This window comes from Rhinolophus sinicus, chromosome X (assembly GCF_036562045.2).
Source record: "Rhinolophus sinicus isolate RSC01 chromosome X, ASM3656204v1, whole genome shotgun sequence".
Classification (NCBI taxonomy): domain Eukaryota; kingdom Metazoa; phylum Chordata; class Mammalia; order Chiroptera; family Rhinolophidae; genus Rhinolophus; species Rhinolophus sinicus.
Window position 1 is genome coordinate 1,895,958 of NC_133768.1, and position 21,115 is coordinate 1,917,072.

At 33.8% G+C, this 21,115-nt stretch overlaps 1 protein-coding gene across 6 annotated transcripts in view; it reads left to right on the plus strand.

The window, feature by feature from the left end:
• The window catches only part of LOC141567002 (ubiquitin carboxyl-terminal hydrolase 9X-like), a 176,955-nt gene that overhangs the window by 47,852 nt on the left and 107,988 nt on the right, over window positions 1-21,115 (plus strand). For all 6 annotated transcript variants that reach the window (XM_074323490.1, XM_074323489.1, XM_074323488.1 and 3 more), the window contains 6 exons: window positions 1,069-1,287; window positions 6,875-6,990; window positions 7,222-7,473; window positions 7,548-7,686; window positions 9,245-9,397; window positions 10,821-10,925. In XM_074323490.1, coding sequence (XP_074179591.1) covers window positions 1,069-1,287; window positions 6,875-6,990; window positions 7,222-7,473; window positions 7,548-7,686; window positions 9,245-9,397; window positions 10,821-10,925 — 984 coding nt within the window. The remainder of the gene's footprint in view (window positions 1-1,068; window positions 1,288-6,874; window positions 6,991-7,221; window positions 7,474-7,547; window positions 7,687-9,244; window positions 9,398-10,820; window positions 10,926-21,115) is intronic.

Below are 21,115 nucleotides of genomic sequence, written 5' to 3' on the forward strand. Positions count from 1 at the left end.
ATAATTTTTTTGTTTAAACATTCTCCGTATTGTTTGATCACACCTCATATAATGGGTTCCCACTATAACTCAGACACCAAAGGGTGTAATTTCAGTGCAAATGTAGCTGATAAATAAATCTCACCCTTTAGAAATGACAAGGAAGGAGTCATGCAAGCTTTAGTCATGGCAATTGATAGAGAGAGAAGAATGTTGTTTTCCTGGAACATAAACTGCAAACCAGCACTTCCACAAAGCTTGTGATCTGAATTAAAACTACAGTTTGGATAACAAAGTCAAACAGAATTTAAAGTGTTCTCAGATTGGTAGTGTGTTCAAGTGCTCAGAACAAAACACAAGTACTATCAGGAAATACCTTCAGTCTAGGACAAAACCAATGCAAACTATCGTTGATTGTAAGAGACCTTCATATTCCAAACATTTTGAAAGTGAAAAAAATATGCATCATGCTGGAATCCTTGAACTACTATACGCCAAGTCTCTGGCTCTTATTTATAAAACGAAACTAATTAAAAGTTATGAAGCAAACATATACTTTGTGGACTTCAACTTAGAAAATATAACTTGGACCTTTCTCACAAATGACTATGGCATATAATTCCTAATATTTTCTGATTGATGTGAAACTTTTTAGATGTAGAAATAGACACTTTGGAAACAAATCTGTGACTTGAATTAAGGCTTAGATTACAGCCCCCCATTTTAGATAATTGACATGACTTCAAATGTTTAGATTTTGTAATTACTGCCTTTAGAGTACAAATTCCAAAGAAAGAATATGGTAATTTGTATGTATCCTGTGGACATAGAACAGAAATAGGCAACCTATGGTACCTACTTCATTTGTAACCATTTGAAATAGCTTTTGAAATTAAGTGCAGCACAATTATATACTAATTTATTTTTTTACTAATCAGTTTGATCACAGTATTTGTGAAATTAAACAGAAATAGATAAATGGAGAGAGATTCTTAACAAGATTAGAATGTTCCTTGTTAGAAATTACAGTGTTTTCTCTTTCTAAAGCAACTTCCTCCCCTTTCTGTCCCCCCATTTGCCATATAACAGAGGTGTATTATTAACAATACTCATCGCCTAGTGGAACTTTGTGTGGCCAAGTTGTCCCAAGACTGGTTTCCACTTCTAGAACTTCTCGCCATGGCCTTAAATCCTCATTGCAAATTCCATATCTACAATGGTACACGCCCATGTGAATCGATTTCCACAAGTGCACAGTTGCCTGAAGATGAACTATTTGCTCGTTCTTCAGATCCTCGATCACCAAAAGTATGTTGATTTGTTATTTTCAAAATTAAATACTAAAATTATTTTATGTTTGTCATAATACTGAAGTGACATGAATCTCCTTTTAACATAATGATCACTACATAACGTTGTTTTTTGTGGTTTTCTGTTTCTACTATTTAACATTTTTTTGATTTGTTAATATTGAACTCATGGCCAGCAGCACTGTAATTCATGCCTGAACAAAGCTTATATGTTGATTGATTGATGAATTACTCATTGGAACCTAACCCTATATTTTCTCTAGTAGCAGTGATTCAATGTTAACTACTTCAGTGTTCAAAGTGACTTTAGAGGATATAACTACTGTAAATAATGAATATCAACTGTACTTTGTACTTGTTTATATATTTAACAGGAGAAAACGTACATTTATGTACAGACAACAAACACATGGATTTTTAAATTTTACCATTTTGCTTTTGTGACATACTACGATACATTTCATTTCTTAGGAGTAAGTTTTCAAATTATAATTGATTTCAAGGAAGCAGGGCAGAAGAAAACAGGAACAAATTATCAATGAAGCTTAGAAAAATGGCCAAAAGCACTGAATTAGCAGACTAGGCTATGTGGAAGGCTACATATTTTCTGTATGTTCACTCTGATGTCTCAGTAGTTTCAATGTCACTTTAATGGCTTTTTTATGTCTCAGAGCCTATTTGATTATGTTCATTTGAATTAATATTTAAATACATGGAAAAAACTTACCAGCAGTAGAAACAGAAACACACATAAAGACACCCACATACAAGTAGATTCTAAACAATAACACAAAACAATATAGAATACAGAATGCCTATAAAGTAATCTGAAATGATAGTTTTACCGTTACCAATTTGGATGCCTCATTTCTTTTCTTGCTTAATTTTCACGGCTACTTACATGCTATGCTATGCTTACATGCTATGCTCTATTGCTGAATAGATTTGGCAAAACAATACAGGTATCCTTGTCTTGTTCCTGATTTTAGAGGAAAAATTTTCAGTATTTCACCATTGAGTACGATATTTGCTATGAGTTTTTCATATATGGCCTTTATAATGTTGAGGTAGTTCTATTTTTAGTTTGTTGAGTGTTTTTATCATGACAGAATGTTGAATTTTGTCTAATCTTTTTTCTGCATCAATTGAGATGATTGTGTGGAGATTTTTGTTGTTCTTGTGTATAATATATTTAATTTCCTGATAAATTAGGTTGCTAGTATATTGTTGAAAGTTTTTACTCCAATATTTATCAATGATATTAGTCTGTAGTTTTCTTTTCTCATATAGTGTTTGCCTGGCTTTGGTTTCAGAGTCGTGCTAAACATGTGCAAAGTAATAGTACGTTCTCTACTTCAGTTTTTTGGAAAAGTTTGATGAGATTGGTGTTAATTCTTTAAATATTTGATAGAATTCTCCAGTGAATCCATCTGGTCTTCAATTTTTCTTTGTTGGAAGGTTTTTGATTATTGAAAATTTTTTTTACTAATTACAGGCCTATTCATATTTTCTGTTTCTTCTTAATTCAGTTGTTGTAAGTTGATGAAATTTGTCCGTTTCATCTAGGTTATCTGATTTATTGGCTTATAATTACTCATAACACTTTTGTATAATCTTTTATATCCTCTTTCCCTTCTAATTGTAGTTGAGGCTTCTCTCTTTTTATTTGAGTCTTTTTTTTCTTCAGCTAGTTGATCGTTTTCAAGAAACAAGTCTTGGTTTTGTTGATTTCTTTTTGTGTGTTGTTTTTCTATTCTCTATTTTGTTTTTCTCTGATCTAATGTCTTCTAGTTTTGGATTTAGTTTGATGTTTTTCTGGTTTCTAAATGTGTAAAGTTAGGTTGTTGACTTGAGATTATTTTCTTTTAATGTGTTTAAAACTAAATTTTTCTTTTAGCATTGATTTCTTCTTTGGTCAGTTGGTTGTTTTACGAGTGTATTGTTTATTTCTATGTATTTGTTGATTTTTTACCTTTTCTACTATTACTGATTTCTAGTTCCATTCTATTGTGATCTGAAAAGATGCTTTTCATGATTTCAGTCTTTTTGAAACAATTGTTCCTGCAGAATGTTCTATGTGCACTTAAGAAAAATGTATATTCTTGTTGGATATAGTGTTCTGTATATGTCTGAAAGGTTGAATTGTTTGATAGTTTTATATAACGCCACTTTTTCCTTACTGATCTCTGGTTGTTCTACTCATTGTTGAAAATGCAGTGTTTAAGTTTCTCAGCCTAGTATTGTAGAATTATAGTATATCCCCAATCTGTTAGTAGTTGCATGATACACTTGGGAACACTGAAGTTGGTGCATAAATATTTATAATTGCTATATCTTCATAGTGAATTGACCCTTTTGTTATTATGTAATGGTCTTCTTTGTCTCTGGTGACAGTTTTTGACTTAAAGTGTAATAGTAGTGTAGCCATTCCTATTCTCTTTTGATTACTATTTGCATAGAATATATTTTTCTATCTTTTCATGTTTTAAGCTATACATTTCCTTAGATCTAAAGTCAGCATTTCATTGGATCCTGGTTTCTTTTTTATTTTGCTGATCTATGTCTTTTGATTAGAGAGTTTAATCCATTTATGCTACGTGTTATTAGGACTTACTATTGCCATTTTATTCATTTCTGTATATCTTAGAATTTTTTTGTGCATCATTTCTTCCCTTACTGACTTCCATTTGTGTATTTGGTTTCTTTGTACTGATATGTTTTCATTCCCTCCTTGTGTTCTTTTGTATATATGCTATAGACGTGTTCTCTCTGGTTACCATGGGAATAAATTATAAATATCCTAAAGTTATAGCAATCTATTTTAAATTGATACCAACTTAAATTCAGTTGCATAAAGAAAACATTCCTTATAGACTCACCACTCTCTACTTTATGTTGTTGATGTTGCAAATACACTTTTATGTATTTGTACCCAGAATAAAAAGTGGAGTCACATGCTAACATTACACTAATACTGGTTTTTATATTTGTCCAATATATTTTATATTGCCTTTAAATCTCTTTTTAGATTTTTGTACAGCATTGAGTTACTGTTACGTGTGCCTACATTTCAACTTGAGAGACTTTATTTAACATTTTTTACAGGGTAGGTCTAGTGTAATGAGCTTCCTAAGCTTTTGTCTGGGAATGTCTTAAATTTTTCCTCATTTTTGGAGAACTGTTTTTTCAGGATATAGAATTTCCATTTAACACTTTGCTTTAAGCACTTTAAACATAGCATTCTTCTGAACTGCAGGGTTGCTACTGAGAAACCAGTTGACAGTATTTACTGAGCATCTCTTGTACTGGAAGAGTCATTTCTTCCTGCGTTTAAGATTCTCTCCCTGAGAATTTCAAAGAGTCTTTGGCTTTAGACAGTTTATAACATATAAGTATTCACCACTGCCTGAGAATATGTGTTACCCTACTTCACTTTTATGAAAGACCTACGCATTAGTATAGTAACTGCTTTTTTCATGAAAGTGAAAACCCTCTTCAGATTTCTTTTCGTTAGTGAAAAAAGGTAGTAATATATTTGTAGGTCTTTTGTAAAAGTGAAGTGGCATAATGTAGATTCTCAAAGTGAGGGATGCTCTTTACTTTATGACATTTCAGCTTATGAAAGGTTTCATAGAATACTCTACTTTTGCATAGCGGAGAAATCTGTAGTGTATCTTAGCGTGGGTCCATTTGGTTTTATCCTTCTTGGATATCATTGAGCTTCTTGTATTTCCTCAGATTTGGGAAGTTGGGGACATTGTATCTTTATAAGCTATTTTCTCTCTCTTTTTTCCTTTTGGAACTATCATAATGTATACAGTTTAATGCTAGATAGTGTCCAATAAGTACTTTAGACACTGTTCACTTTTCTTTAGTTTTTTCTTTTTTTTCTTTTTACTCCTCAGACTTTAATTTCAAATGACCTGTTTTTAAGTTCATACGCTTTCTTCTATCTATTCAAGTCTGCTGTTGAAACCCTCCAATAAATTTTTCAGTTCACTTATTGTATTTTCATCTCCAGAATATCCCTTTGGTTCTTTTATTATTATTATTATTATTATTATTATTATTATTATTATTTCTGTCTCTTTTGGTATTCTCATTTTGTTCATATATTATATTCCTTTTTCCTTTTTTTTTTTTTTTTTTTTGCCCTTGAGCATATTTAGAGAATTTTAAAGTATTTGTCAGGTAAGTTTGATATCTGTTTCTCCAAGAATGGTCCCAGGAAACTAATTTTGTTCCTTCTTGTAGGACACAGTGCCCTCTTTCTTTGTATTTCTCTGATCTTTTGTTGAAAATTAAACATTTGTAGAAGTGCGTACTTCTTCCAGTTTTTGCAGACTAGCTACTTGCAGGGGAGGACCTTCATTAATGAGCACAGTATGAACACTTAAGATCTTCTAAGGCCTTTTCTGAGCATGTATTTTTTCCTGGGACCGCTAATGTGCTTTTTTCCTCCCGGTCTAGTTCCTCTTTATACATGATTGCTTTTAAATGCATTAAATTCCCCTAAGTCTGGCACCCCTGCTGCTTCTTGGGACCTCCATGATAGGCAACACAGACCAGTCGCTCAGGCAGCCAACAGACAGGTTATAATTTTGCAAATATAATCCTCTTTGGTCTGTTCAGTTAATGTAAGAGAACTGAGGATCAAACCACTATTTCCCCTAAACTGTTCTGCTTGGGGAAGGAGTAGGCATGGATAAGTAAAAACAGTGAAATTGCTTTACCCTTTTGAATGTGACTTTTTCATTATTGAGCCTTTTGTTGGTTACTATAAATTTTGGACTGATTCCCAGTGTCTCCTATAGAGTAATTTAACAAGAATAGGCTTTTGAGCTTCATAATCTGATATCTTTCTGATATCATTTCCTGTATTAATGTTTTGAAACTAAAAAGTTAGGAAAGTTCTATAGTAAATTCATTCAGAAATAAAATAATTGATTTATTGAGATTTTAAATTTTTATTTAGATTTCCATCATATTAAACCCAAAATTTGGATATACCAGTGTATTCTTATTAGCAGTTTCCTATTCATAGGTCTGGAATTATTTTTTTCTTATAAGTGTACAAATTATTTCTACTTCTGATTGATAGTAAAAAGTCCTCTGTTCCCTATTTTTTGTTCTATTTTCTCCTAAAATCTGGTATTTAGGAAGAGAAGATGTAAAGGTTTTTCTTCCACACTTGTGATTTTCATATTTTATATAACTTCTAAATGTATTTTACATGCTCACATACATTAATTGTTAGCTACACTACCCTTGCCTAAATCCTGTTCACTAGGCATATCAGATAAGAACAAATATCAGCTGTGTCCCTAATGACCTACTCTCTAATTGAAACCTAGCTGTTTTTGGCTCTGGGGATAAGAGAAGAAAGTATAATATGAAAAGTTTTAAAACTTCATGAATATATTTATGACCATATAATTAAAATATTTTGTATTCTTTTTAAAGATTACTCCGCGTAATTATATTATTGAACTTTCTATTTCTGACTTATTTCAAACGTGTTTTAGATAATAACATTTTTCTTTTTTTTTTTAAAGGAAAGTATTCATCATTAACTTGTGTTGCAGGGTTGGCTAGTGGATCTCATCAATAAATTTGGCACATTAAATGGGTTCCAGATTTTGCATGATCGTTTTATTAATGGATCGGCATTAAGTGTTCAAATAATTGCAGCCCTTATTAAGTAAGTCATTTTAAAATTAATATTTAATATAATATAAAATTTATTTTATTGCCTTAAAAATTACTGAATTTTTGTTTTCTAGTCTGCTTGCTTCTTATTTTAAACTGATAACTTGAGTTTTTTTTTAAGTGTTGAAATTAGTGTGGGAGTTCAGTCCTGATAAAAATATTGGATGTTGCAGAAATTTTACAGGTTTTTTTTGTTTGTTTGTTTGTTTGTTTTTAATTTCAGACCATTTGGACAGTGTTACGAGTTTCTTAGTCAACACACAGTGAAAAAATACTTTCTTCCAGTTATAGAAATAGTTCCACGATTTTTAGAAAATTTAACTGATGAGGAATTAAAAAAAGAAGCAAAGAATGAAAACAAAAATGATGCCCTATCAATGATTATTAAATCTCTGAAGAATTTAGCTTCAAGGATTTCAGGACAAGAAGAAACTATAAAAAATTTAGAAACTTTTAGGTTGAAAATGATACTCAGGTAAGATATTTTCCTCTTTAAATAATTATTTGCTTGATTTCTTAATGAGAACTTAATAGAAATTTCTCTTACAGATTGTTACAAATTTCTTCTTTTAATGGAAAGATGAATGCTCTGAATGAAATTAACAAGGTTATATCTAGTGTATCATATTATACTCATCGGCATAGTAATCCTGAGGAAGAAGAGTGGCTGACAGCCGAACGAATGGCGGTAAACCCCTTTGATATCTCTTTAATGAATAATAATTTGCTTAAGACCAAGTAGATTAACACCAGTTACTGTTAAATCAAGAATTAGAAAAACTGAAATAGGAAATTGATTCATGGCTATGAAATCATAAAACTTTCTTTATAGTAGTAATAACAAATGATTTGTTATTTGGAAGTGGTAACGGGAATTTATTGTTTAATGTAGATGTTTATGTTGCAATTCTAGTTTGATGGTTTGGTTAGATGAAGTAGAAAGAGGTGATCTTTAGAGAAGTAGAAAGAGGTGTAGATCTGCAATCTAGTGAATCAGTTGACATACTGAGAAGTTTTAAAATGGGGATTAAATTAAAAGAATAAAATCTCCATGGATTAATTATTACTTTATGCACTTCATTTTTAAATCACATATCTATATCATTTTGACATTGAAAGAAAACTGTTTAGCATAAATATATATAATTTAGTGTTGAAATGAATAGCAGTTAATAGCGCAATTATAAAGGAGTCTTCAGATAAATAGTGTAACTGATCAAAATGTGATTAAGTTTTGAGGAAATTTGGATGGTATTTATTGAGAAATAGTATCATTGTAGACCCAGGTTTTGGCTCTTTTGGGGGATCAAGTTTCATGTATACAATTAGTCTGTTTTGTAGAATGTCCAGTGCAGAACTACTCCAAATGTTTACTTCTCACAAATTTAGTCCTTGAATTGTTATTAGTACTTGACAAGTATAGGAAATGAGTTTGTTCAGAAACTTTTGAAGCGGTTTATTATTGCTGAGATATATATATTTTTTTTTTTTTTTTTCAAAATCCAAGATTGGAAATAAAAGACGAATTGAGCTCCACAGATACTTTAAGAAGTGTGCTGGGATAGCATATTTATTTCTGTATGTTAAATTAAATTCTGTGCAACAGTTTATTGTAATGTTTAATGATTTTGCATTAAAGCAACAAGAAGCACATTACACTAATGAGTTATAATTTGTAAATTTAGCACATTTGTAGGAGCATTTTGTGTGCAAAATTACATTCCATGTAATTGCATTATTGAATAATTTTGAATTAAAAAACAAATATATTTTATTACTATAATTGAGAATACAAATGTGGTGTGGATTTTTGAGTTTTTGATGTTTTTTAGAAGTCCAAACAATGTTTTTATTTTCTGTTTCTTCTGGTTTTGAGATGTAATTGACATACAGCATTACATAAGTTTAATGTGCAAGCATAAAATGAATTGACATATATATTGTGAAATGCTTATCTCAAGTATGGTTTACTTCATCATCTCATATAGATACAAAAAAGTAAAGAAAAAAGGTTTTTCCTTGTGACAAGAACTCTTAGGATCTACTGTCTTTATTTTCAAAAGTACCATACAGCACTCTTAACTATAGACATCATGTTGTGTAGTACATTTGCAGTACTTATTTATCTCATGACTGTAAGTTTGTATTTTTTTTTACCTCTTTTAATCAATTCCCTCACCCTATTTTGCTTTTTAAAAAATGCTTCTTTTAGTTTCTGCTTTGCAACATTTTTCTATTACATTTAGGAATGGATACAACAGAATAATATATTATCCATAGTCTTACGAGATAGTCTTCATCAACCTCAGTATGTTGAAAAGCTAGAGAAGATCCTTCGTTTTGTGATTAAAGAAAAAGCTCTTACATTACAGGATCTTGATAATATCTGGGCAGCACAGGTAACAAATTTAAGATGATGGTTATTTTGTTTTTATAAGAAAGATACTAAAAAATTACATAACTTGTGTTAGTCATATGTAGTGGCAGGTGAATTTGTATTTATTTTAGTAGATTTAAACATTTGATACATGAAGGTCTGACAATTAAGTTTGCGAACATGTTGTAACAAGTTGCTAACATTTTTGGATTATTCATTATGGGGGATTATTCATTATGAATTTGTACCAACTGGACAAACAGTTAAACAAGTTTGCTATTTGGAAGTGACATAAAGGCTGCATGAAAAAGACGACCTGAACTTTTCATCACCAAGTCATGGCTCTTGCATCACGACACTGCACCAGCTAACAAGGCACTGTCTGTGAGGAAGTTTTTAGTAAACAAATATCTATATTGGAACACCCTCCCTACACCTGATCTGGCCCCCAAAGACTTCTTTCTTTATCCGAAGATAAAGGAAATATTGATAGGAAGACATTTTGATGACATTCAGGACATCAGGGGTCATACAACGATAGCTCTGATGGTCATTTCAGAAAAAGAGTTCCAAAATGGCTTTGAAGGGTGGACTAGGCACTGCCATCAGTGTACAGCTTCCCAAGGGGAGTACTTTGAAGGTTACTGTAGTGATATTCAGCAATGAGGTGTGTAGCACTATTTTTAGGATGAGTTCCCGAACTTAATTGTCAGACCCTCATATACACAAATCCTGCCAAGAAGTTTTTTAAAGATTAAAAACAAGTTTCCTGCATTTTGGCATCATTTACTAATGGGTATAAATTATGCTATATGATTCTTACATATATATAGATATATAACAATTAGAAGTTGATGTTTTTCCTATGAATTATATGAGGATATAAACATCACAAGAATAACATTACTATTTGCTTATAAAAACTTAGGATTTTTATAGAAGACTAACTTTTCATAAGGATATGTAACCTTTTTGTTTCAGAAGGATTATGCATAATTTCTTTATATTAATGACGAGGTTTTTTTTCCCTATGGATTAGTTGGGAAATATTAAGCTCTAGATAATAAAGATTTTTTAAGAGAAACCAACAAAATACTGAATCTTGGCCATTAGTGAGCACTTAAGTTTTCAGTTTTGAAAAATCAAATATTTTACCTTATTTTTTCTTAATTTTATAAGAAAATATTCTGTAGTAAACATTCACATAAATGCAAAAGTCCATTACATTTATACCAAGAAACTGAGTACAAAATGAGTGCAAGTGGCAGCTTTAAGCATTTAAAATATAAACAATTCTGTAATAAACTCAGTTGAAGCAGTTGGGAATGTGCATGTTTTATTAACAGTTCACATAGCAACATACTTTCTGCCTTTATTGAAATGTAAGTATACTATGGTTTTTCTTTTTGTAAACTTTTATTTATACATTTTTGCTTTTTCAACAGGCAGGAAAACATGAAGCCATTGTTAAGAATGTACATGATCTCCTAGCAAAGTTGGCTTGGGATTTTTCTCCTGAACAACTTGATCATCTTTTTGATTGCTTTAAGGTAGTAGTTCAAATTAGTGAAGTGGTACTATTTCATTTTAAGTAGAATCTGTTAATTAGGTATCTTTTCTATTTAGCTCATATAGTTACTAACAAATTTTATCACAGAATCTCATGAAAAAGTATTGGCTGTTCTTATCCTAGTCAGAACTTAACAGTATTGTGTTTTCATTAACATTCGACAATGTTGTATTAGTTTTGGTGTACACTCTAGTGGTTAGACATTTATATAATTTATAAAGTAATCACCCCAATAACTCTAGTACCCCTTTGACACCATACATAGTTATTACCATATTATTTGATTATATTATATTCCCTGTGCTGTATTTTACATGCTGTGATTATTTTATAACTTCCAGTTTTTCTTATAATCACCATTTCATCCAGCTCCCCAAACCTCCTCCCACCTGGTAATTGTCCATTTGTTCTCTGTATCTGAATTTCTTTCAATTTTGTTTGTTCATTTTGTTTCTTTACATTCCACATACAAGTTAAATCATTTGGTATTTGTCTTAATCTCTCTGACTTATTTCACTATTCGATAATGGCTGGACCAATTTGCAATCCCACCAACAATGAACAAGGGTTCCCTTTTCTCCACATCCTCACCAACACTTGTTTGCTAATTTATTGATGATGGCCATTCTGACAGCTGTGAGGTGATATCTCATTGTGGTTTTTATTTGCATTTCTCTGGTGATTAGTGATGTTCAGCATCTATCTGTATGTCCTCTTTGGAGAGATGTCTACTCAGGTCCTCTGCCCATGTTTCAATTGGGTTGTTTAGTTTTTTTGGTGTTATGTTGTGTGAGTTCTTTATAAATTTTGGATATTAGCCCCTTATCAGATGTATTGTCGGTGAATATCTTCTCCCATTCAGTAGTTTGTGGTTTCGTTTCTTGGTGGTTTCCTTTGTTGTGCAAAAACGTTTTAGTTTGATGTAGTCTCATTTGCTTCCTTTTTCATTTTTCCCCTTGTCCATAGAAACATATTAAAAAAATATAATTGAGAGCAATGTCAGAGTTTACTATGTTTTCTTCTAGGAGTTTTATGGTTCAGGTCTAACATTTAAGTCTTTAATCCATTTTGAGTTTATTCTTTTATTTTTTATTTTATTTTTTAATTTTATTTTATTAAATTTATTGGGGTGACAATTGTTAGTAAAATTACATAGATTTCAGGTGTACAATTCTGTACTACATCATCTATAAATCCCATTGTGTGTTCATCACCCAGAGTCAGTTCTCCTCCCATCACCATATATTCGATCCCCCTTACCCTCATCTCCAACCCCCCAACCCCCAACACCCTTACCCTCTGGCAACCACCAAACCATTGTCTGTGTCTATGAGTTTCTGTTTCTCATTTGTTTGTCTTGTTCTTTTGTTGTTTTTGGTTTATATACCACATATCAGTGAAATCACATGGTTCTCTGCTTTTTCTGTCTGACTTATTTCGCTCAGCATTACACTCTCAAGATCCATCCATGTTGTCACAAATGTTCCTATATCATCTTTTCTTACCGCCGAATAGTATTCCATTGTGTATATATACCACAACTTCTTTATCCATTCATCTATCGAAGGACATTTTGGTTGTTTCCATGTCTTGGCCACCGTAAACAAAGCTGCAATGAACATTGGAGCACATGTGTCTTTATCTCTAAATGTTTTCAGATTTTTGGGTAGATACCCAGGAGCGGGATTGCTGGGTCATATGGCAATTCTATTCGTAATTCTTTGAGGAACCTCCACACTGCCTTCCATAACGGCTGCACCAGTCTGCATTCCCAGCAACAGTGTATGAGGGTTCCTTTTTCTCCACAGCCTCTCCAACATTTGTTACTATTTGTCTTGTTGATGATAGCCATTCTGACTGGGGTGAGGTGATATCTCATTGTGGTTTTGATTTGCATTTCTCTGATGATTAGTGATGTTGAGCATTTTATCATATGTCTATTTGCCATTTGTATGTCCTCTTTGGAGAAATGTCTCTTCAAGTCCTCTGCCCATTTTTCAATTGGGTTGTTTGTTTTTTTGTTGTTGAGTTGCATGAGTTCCTTGTATATTCTGGATACTAGCCCCTTATCGGAGGCACTGTTTGCAAAAATCTTCTCCCATTCAGTTGGTGGCCTCTTTATTTTGTCAATGGTTTCTTTTGCTGTGCAGAAGCTTTTAAGTTTCATATAGTCCCATTCGTTTATTTTAGCTTTTACTTCCATTGCCTTTGGAGTCAAGTTCATAAAATGCTCTTTGAACCCAAGGTCCATAAGTTTAGTACCTATGTTTTCTTCTATGCAGTTTATTGTGTCAGGTCTTATGCTTAAGTCTTTGATCCATTTTGAATTAACTTTGGTACATGGTGACAAATAGCAGTCCAGTTTCATTCTTTTGCACGTGGTTATCCAATTCTCCCAGCACCATTTATTGAAGAGGCTGTCTTTGCTCCATTGTATGTTTTTTGCTTCTTTGTCAAAAATTATCTGTCCATATTTATGTGATTTTATTTCTGGGTTCTCAATTCTATTCCATTGGTCTATGTGTCTGTTTTTCTGCCAATACCATGCTGTTTTGATTATTGTAGCCCTGTAGTACAAGCCAAAGTCAGGAAGTGTGATACCTCCATTATTGTTCTTTTTTCTTAAGATTGCTTTGGCTATTTGTTGTTCAAAACAAATCTGATGATTTTTTGTTCTATTTCTTTAAAATATGCCCTTGGGATTTTCATGGGGATTGCATTGAATCTGTATATTGCTTTGGGTAATATGGCATTTTAACTATGTTGATTCTTCCAATCCATGAGCACGGAATGTCTTTCCATTTCTTTGTGTCTTCTTCAATTTCTTTCAAAAAAGTCTTATAGTTTTCAGCATATAGGTCTTTCACATCCTTGCTTAAGTTTATTCCTAGGTATTTTATTCTTTTTGTTGCAACTGCAACAGGAATTGTTTTTTCTATTTCTTTGTCTGAGATTTCATTGTTAGTATATAGGAAGGCAATGGACTTTTGTGCGTTGATCTTGTAGCCAGCAACTTTACTGTATTCATTGATTGTTTCTAATAGCTTTTTGGTGGAGTCTTTAGGGTTTTCTATATATAGCATCATGTCCTCTGCAAAGAGTGATAATTTAACTTCTTCATTCCCAATTTGGATGCCTTTTATTTCTTTCTCTTGCCTGATTGCTCTGGCAAGGACGTCCAACACTGTGTTGAAAAGCAGAGGTGATAGGGGACAGCCATTCGTGTTCCTGAATGTAGAGCAAAGGGCTTCAGTTTTTCACCACTAATTATGAGATTAGCTGAGGGCTTGTCATATATGGCCTTTATTATGTTAAGGTATTTTCCTCCTATACCTAGTTTATTAAGTGTTTTAATCATAAATGGTTGTATCTTGTCAAATGCTTTTTCTGCATCAATTGATATAATCATATGATTTGTGTCCTTTATTTTGTTTATGTGATGTATCACATTGATGGATTTGCGGATGTTGAACCATCCTTGTGCCTCGGGGATGAACCCCACTTGGTCGTGATGAATAATCTTTTTAATGCATTGTTGTATTCGATTTGCTAGAATTTTATTTAGGATTTTTGCATCAGTATTCATCAGAGATATTGGTCTGTAGTTTTCTGTTTTTGTGCTGTCCTTACCAGGTTTTGGTATCAGGGTAATGTTGGCCTCATAAAATGAGTTAGGGAGTACTGTCTCTTCTTCAATTTTTTGGAAGAGTTTGTGCAAGATTGGTATTAGATCCTCTTTGAAGGTTTGGTAGAATTCACTAGTGAAGCCATCTGGTCCCGGACTTTTGCTTTTGGGAAGGTTTTGGATGACTGATTCAATTTCATTACTGGTGATCGGTCTGTTTAGATTTTCCAGTTCTTCATGGTTCAGCCTTGGAAGGCTATATGTTTCTAAGAACTTGTCCATTTCTTCTAGGTTGTTGAATTTGGTGGCATATAGTCCTTCATAGTATTCTTGGATGATCCTTTGTATTTCTGTGGTGTCCGTGATAACTTCCCCTTTTTCGTTTCTGATTTTGTTAATTAGTGTCTTCTCTCTTTTTATCTTAGTAAGTCTAGCCAAGGGTTTGTCAATTTTGTTAATCTTTTCAAAGAACCAGCTCTTTGTCACATTAATTTTTCTATTGTCTTTTTGTTCTCTATTTCATTTAGTTCTGCTCTAATTTTTGTTATTTCCTTTCTTCTGCTGACCTTGGGTTTTACTTGTTCTTCTTTTTCTAGTTCTTTAAGGTGTAACATGAGGTTATTTATTTGGGAGTTTTCTTGTTTCTTGAGATAGGCCTGTAATGAGATAAATTTCCCTCTTAAAACTGCTTTCGCTGCATCCCAAAAATTTTGGTAGGATGTATTTTCATTGTCATTTGTTTCTATGTATCTTTTGATCTCTCCTCTAATTTCTTCTTTGACCCAGTCCTTCTTTAAAAGTATGTTGTTTAATCTCCATGTATTTGTGTTTTTCCGCTTTCTTTTTACAGTTGATATCAATTTCAAAGCCTTGTGATCAGAGAATATGCATGGTATGATTTCAATCTTCTTAAATTTGTTGAGACTGATTTTATGTCCCAATATATGGTCTATCCTTGAGAATGTTCCATGTACACTAGAAAAGAATGTATAGTCTGATGTTTTAGGATGAAGTGCTCTATAAATGTCAATTATGTCCATTTCATCTAATGTGTCATTTAGGGCTACTATTTCGTTATTTATTTTCTGTTTGGATGATCTATCCATAGCTGTCAATGATGTATTTAAGTCCCCTAGTATAATTGTGTTTTGGTCAATTTCTCCCTTTAGTTCTGTTAGTAGTTGCTTGGTGTATTTTGGTGCTCCCTGATTGGGGGCATAAATATTGATGACTGTTATGTCTTCTTGTTGTACAGTTCCCTTCACCATTATGACATGTCCATCTTTGTCTCTTGTTATCTTTTTCACCTTGAAGTCTGCTTCATCTGATATCATTATTGCTACACCTGATTTTCTCTTGGTACCATTTGCTTGGAGTGTCAATTTCCACCCTTTCACTTTCAGTCTATGCTTGTCCTTGTAGCTGAGATGTGTCTCTTGGAGACAGCATATGGTTGAGTTTAGTGTTTGATCCAATCTGCTACTCTGTGCCTTTTTATTGGTGAGTTCAGTCCATTTACATTTAGGGAGATTATAGATATGTGAGGATTTCCTCTCATTCTATCTTTAGTTTTCTGGTAAGGCTGTGTCTCCATTGTTTCTTTGCCTTTTTGTTGTTGTCTATTATTTCTGTGTGGTGGTATTCTATGATGTTTCCCTCTGTTTCTTCTTTTATTTCAGTATATATTTCAGTTCTGGATTTTTTTTGAGTGGTTACCCTTAAGTTTATGTAAAAGAAAGTTTGATATTTAGAGTATTCCATTTTCTTCAGCACGCTTACTTTCTCCATTCCCATATTCCGGTTCAGGCCTTTACTCTCCCCCTTTTCATGTTTTGGTTGCCACAAATTGTCCCTGTTGATGGTGGTCGAATAGCCTCCTTTAGTATTTCTTGTAGTGCAGGTCGTGTATTAGAAAATTCCCTCAGCTTCTGTATGTCTGGAAAGGTCTTTATTCCTCCTTCATATCTAAAGGATATCTTTGCTGGATATATTATTCTTGGCTCATGATTTCTCTCTTTCAATAGTTTGAATATTTGTTTCCACTCCCTCCTGGCTTGTAGAGTTTCTGCTGAAAAATCTGATGATAATCTAATGGGCTTTCCTTTGTAAGTTACCGTCTTCTTTTCCCTGGCTGCCTTGAGGATTCTTTCTTTGTCGTTGATTTTAGACAGCTTCAATACAATGTGCCTTGGAGAAGGCCTGTTGGGATTGAGGTAACTAGGTGTTCTATTTGCTTCTTGGATTCGAGGGTCCAGTTCTGTCCACAAATTTGGGAAGTTCTCATCGACAATTTGTTTGAATATATTCTCTGTTCTGTTCTCTCTTTCTTCTCCTTCTGGTATGCCCATTATTCTTATATTGCTCTTTCTGATGGAGTCAGAAAGTTCTTGTAGAGTTCTTTCATTTCTTTTAAGTCTCAAGTCTCTTTCTTCTTCTATCTGTGTCATTTCCAGGTTTCTATCTTTGATGGCACTGATTCTTTCCTCCATCTGGTCAACTCTACTACCTAAGCTGGTTATTTCATTCTTAATTTCTTCTATTGAGTTCTTAATCTCCAGAAATTCTATTTGGTTCTTTTTAAAATTTCAATCTCTTTTGTAAAATGCTCATGCTGTTCTTTGATTGAGTTTCTGAGTTCATTTAACTGCCTATCTGTGTTTTCTTGTATCTCGTTGACTTTTTTCAGAACTGCAATCTTGAGTTCTCTGTCATTTAAGTCACATATTTCTGTATCTTTAAGTGCCTTTTCTGGAGATTTTTCACTTTCTTTCTGAGCTATCTTGTTGCCTTGGTTATTCATTGTGATTACTGGTTTACTGTTTCTCTTCCTAGACATCTACAGGAGTGACTTCTGCAACAGGTTGATAGAAAGCGGTCTTTCTTTTCTTTTCCAGTACTTGTTGGTAGAATGTTTCATTATTTCTCCAACTGCAACTTATTTTTCTTCTCCCACACAGTAGTGCTTTGTTTTCTCCGCACTATTCCAGCTTCTCACACAATGGGGGGATTCCCTGGGAGACGGGCTTCTCCTCTGTTAATAGTTCGTCTAGGTCACAGGGCTCAGTGTCCAGGTGGGTATGCGGAGAGCTTTTGATGTTCCAAGGCTCTTCCAGCTCCTGATTCAGAGTCCGTATGTTTCAGCAGTTCTGTTTACTCCTGCAGGTATCCACCCAAATAGGTGGGGCCAGGGCGGGGTGAGTTTTGATAGGTGGCCCAGAGCAATGGCAGGGACCACCACCACAGCTGGTGCTGCTTCCACAGCTCCCTCCCCTTTGCCAGAACTAGTTGGGCTATGAATTTGTGTCTTTGGTCCACAGTTCTCAAAACAGCAAATTTTCTTTTGGTTTGATCTGACACTGCTACTGTTTCGTTTCTAGCACCTGGCAGGTGGGGGCGGGGCGAGCTCTGGGAGGGGAGGGAGGGCGCGGCTAATCTCAGTGCCTAAAGGTTTGTTCTCTGCTCGGCAGTGAGGGCTTAAACCACCGTTTTCAGCGTTTTTCCCTCAGTCTTTTCTCCGAGGTCTCTGCCGTGAGCGTTGGGTTCAGCCGTATTATATGCTGTCCCCTCAGCCCTGTGGAACCCTGGCGGAGCCCTAGCAGCTCCAGGTCTTCCCTGTCCCGCAGCTTCGGTAGTTCTGGGAAGCAGCGAGCTCAGAGCACTGAGCTAGGTCTGCGTCCTGCGCCCGCGCGGCTCTGTCTCCGTTCACTTCTCCCTTTCTCCTCCCCCCACTGGCGCGAATCTCCCACCTGTAGGTGATTTTAGTCGGTAGTGGGCCTCTTCGTCTTGCCTGTCTGCTGTGCAGGGAGTTTTTTGTGGAGTTTTTGTTGTTCGATTCTTTGTAAATTCCAGGGGAGCTTTACAGAGGCTCACATCACGCCGCCATTTTTCCCAAACTCCCAAGTTTATTCTTTATATGGTATAAAAATTTTATGTCCCTGTAATTTTTGACAACTGACATCACAGACATGCAAAGAATTCTGTCCAGTTTTTCTGACACCATTTATTGCCGAGACTGTCTTTACTACATTATATAGTCTTGCCTTTTATGTCATAGATTAAATGACCATATAGGCTGGTTTTATTTCTGGGCCCTCTATTCTGTTCCATTTTCTGTGTACCAGTTTTTATACTGGCACCATGCTGTTTGATTATTATAGCTTTGTAGTATAGTTAGGAGGTATAGTGATGCAACTAACTTGATCCTTTTCTCTCAACGTTGCCGTGGCTACTTGGGATCTGTTATGGTTCCATATAAATTTTAGGATTATTTGTTCTAGGTCTGTGAAAAATGCCATTGGTGTTTTGATAGGGATTGTATTGAATCTGTAGATTACTTTGCAAAGTATGGACATTACAACGAAGTTAATTGTTCCTCTGCAATAGCATGATGTATGCCTCCATTTATTTGTTTTCAATTTCTTTCTTTAGTGTCTTACAATTTTCCAAGAGCAAGTCTTTTATGTCCTTGGTTAAATTTATTCCTAGGTTGTTGCTTTTTGTTGGTTTTTTGATGCAGTTGTGAATGGGATTGTTTCTTAATTTCTCTTTCTGAAAATTTGTTACTGGTGTATAAAAATGTAATCAATTTCTTAATATTAATTTTGCGTTCTGCTGCTTTACTGAATTTATTTATTAGTTCTAATAGGTTTTGTAGGGACTTTGAGGGGTATCTACAAATATATCATGTCTTCTTCAAATAATGACAGTTGTACTTCTTCCTTTCCAATTTGGATGCCTTTTATTTCTTTTCCTTGTGCAATTGCTGTGGTTGGGACTTCCACTACTATGTTGAATAAAAGTGAAAGTACACATTCTTGTCTTGTTCCTGATATTAAGGAAAACAGTTTTAGCTCTTCACTTTTAATATGATACAACCTGTCAGTTTGTCATATATGTCCTTTATCCCATTTTGGTGTTTTTATCGCGAGTGGATGATGGGTTTTGTCAAACGCTTTTTCACAATATATATTGATAAGATCATGTGATTTTTATCTTCATATTTTTGTTTGGACTATGATGTCATTATTATTTTTTTGTAATACATTTGTTTGGTTTTGGAATCAGGGTAAGGGTAGCCTCGTAAAATGAGCTTGGGGTGCCTTGTGTCTCCTCTTGAAATTTTTGGAATATTTTGACAAAAGTGGGTGCTGATTCTTTTTTGAATGTTTGATCAAAATCACCTTTGAAGCCCTCTTTGCAAATGTTCTTGTTTGTTTTGGGAGTTTTTTAATTCTTTATTTGATCTCATTAGTACTATACAGCCTTTCAGATTTTTGGATTATTCTTAAATCAGTATTGGAAGAGTGTATGCTCCTAGGAATTTATCCGTCTATTTCTGTTTGTCTAGTTTCTTGGGATATAATCTTTTGTGGCATTTATTAGGTTGACAATGGTTACTAAAATTATATAGGGTTCAGTGTAAAATGCTATAATACATGATTTATATATCACATTGTGTGTTCAAACCCAGAGTCAGTTCTCCTTCCATTACCATATATTTGATCCCCTTTTTTCTCTTCTACCTCCCAATTTATACACTGGTAACCACTAAACTGTTGTCTGTATCTATGAGTTTTTGTTTGTTTCTCTTGTCCCTTTGTTGTTTTCAGTTTTATATCCCACATATGATTGAAGTCATATAGTTTATGAATTTTCTGTCTGACTTATATTACTTATATGATAATCTCAAGATCCATCCATGTTGTCACAAATGGCAGTATTTCATCTTTCCTTATGGCTGAATAGTATCCCATTGTATATATACCACATCTTCTTTATTCAATCATCTGTCAAAGCACACTTTGTTTTCATGTCTTGGCTACTGTAAATAATGCTGCGGTGAACAACGGAGTACATAAATCTTTGGATAAATGTCTTCAGATTTTTTTGAGTGGATACTGATGAGAGGGATTGCTGGGTCATGTGGTAATTCATTCTTAATTTTTTGAATAACCTCCATACTCTTTTCCATAGTGGCTGTACCAACAGTATATGTGGGTTCTTTTTTTTCTACAGCCTCTTCAACACTTGCTATTATTTGTCTTGTTGATGACAGCCATTCTAACAGGTATGATTTGATAGCTCATTGTGGTTTGGATTTGCATTTCTCTGATGATTAGTGATGTTGAGCATTTTTTCATGTGTCTGTTGGCCACTTATATGTCCTCTTTGGAGAAATGTCTCTTCAGGTCCTTGGCCCATTTTTCAATTGGGTTGTTTGTTTTTTGTTGTTGTTGAGTTGTGTGAGTTCCTTATATATTTTTGATATTAGCCCCTTATTGGAAAGATTGGTTGCAAATATCTGCGCCCATTGGCTTGGTTGTCTCTTTGGTTGATGGTTTCTTTTGCTATGAAGAAGCTTTTTAGTCTAATTCAGTTATTTTAGCTTTAGCTTTTACTCCCTTGCTGTTGAGGTCAAATTCATGAACTCCTCTTTGAACTCAAGGGTCATAAGTTTAGTAACTATGTTTTCTTCTATCCAGTTTATGATTCAGGTCTTTGATCCATTTTGAGTTTATTTTGATACATGGTGACATTTAGCAGTC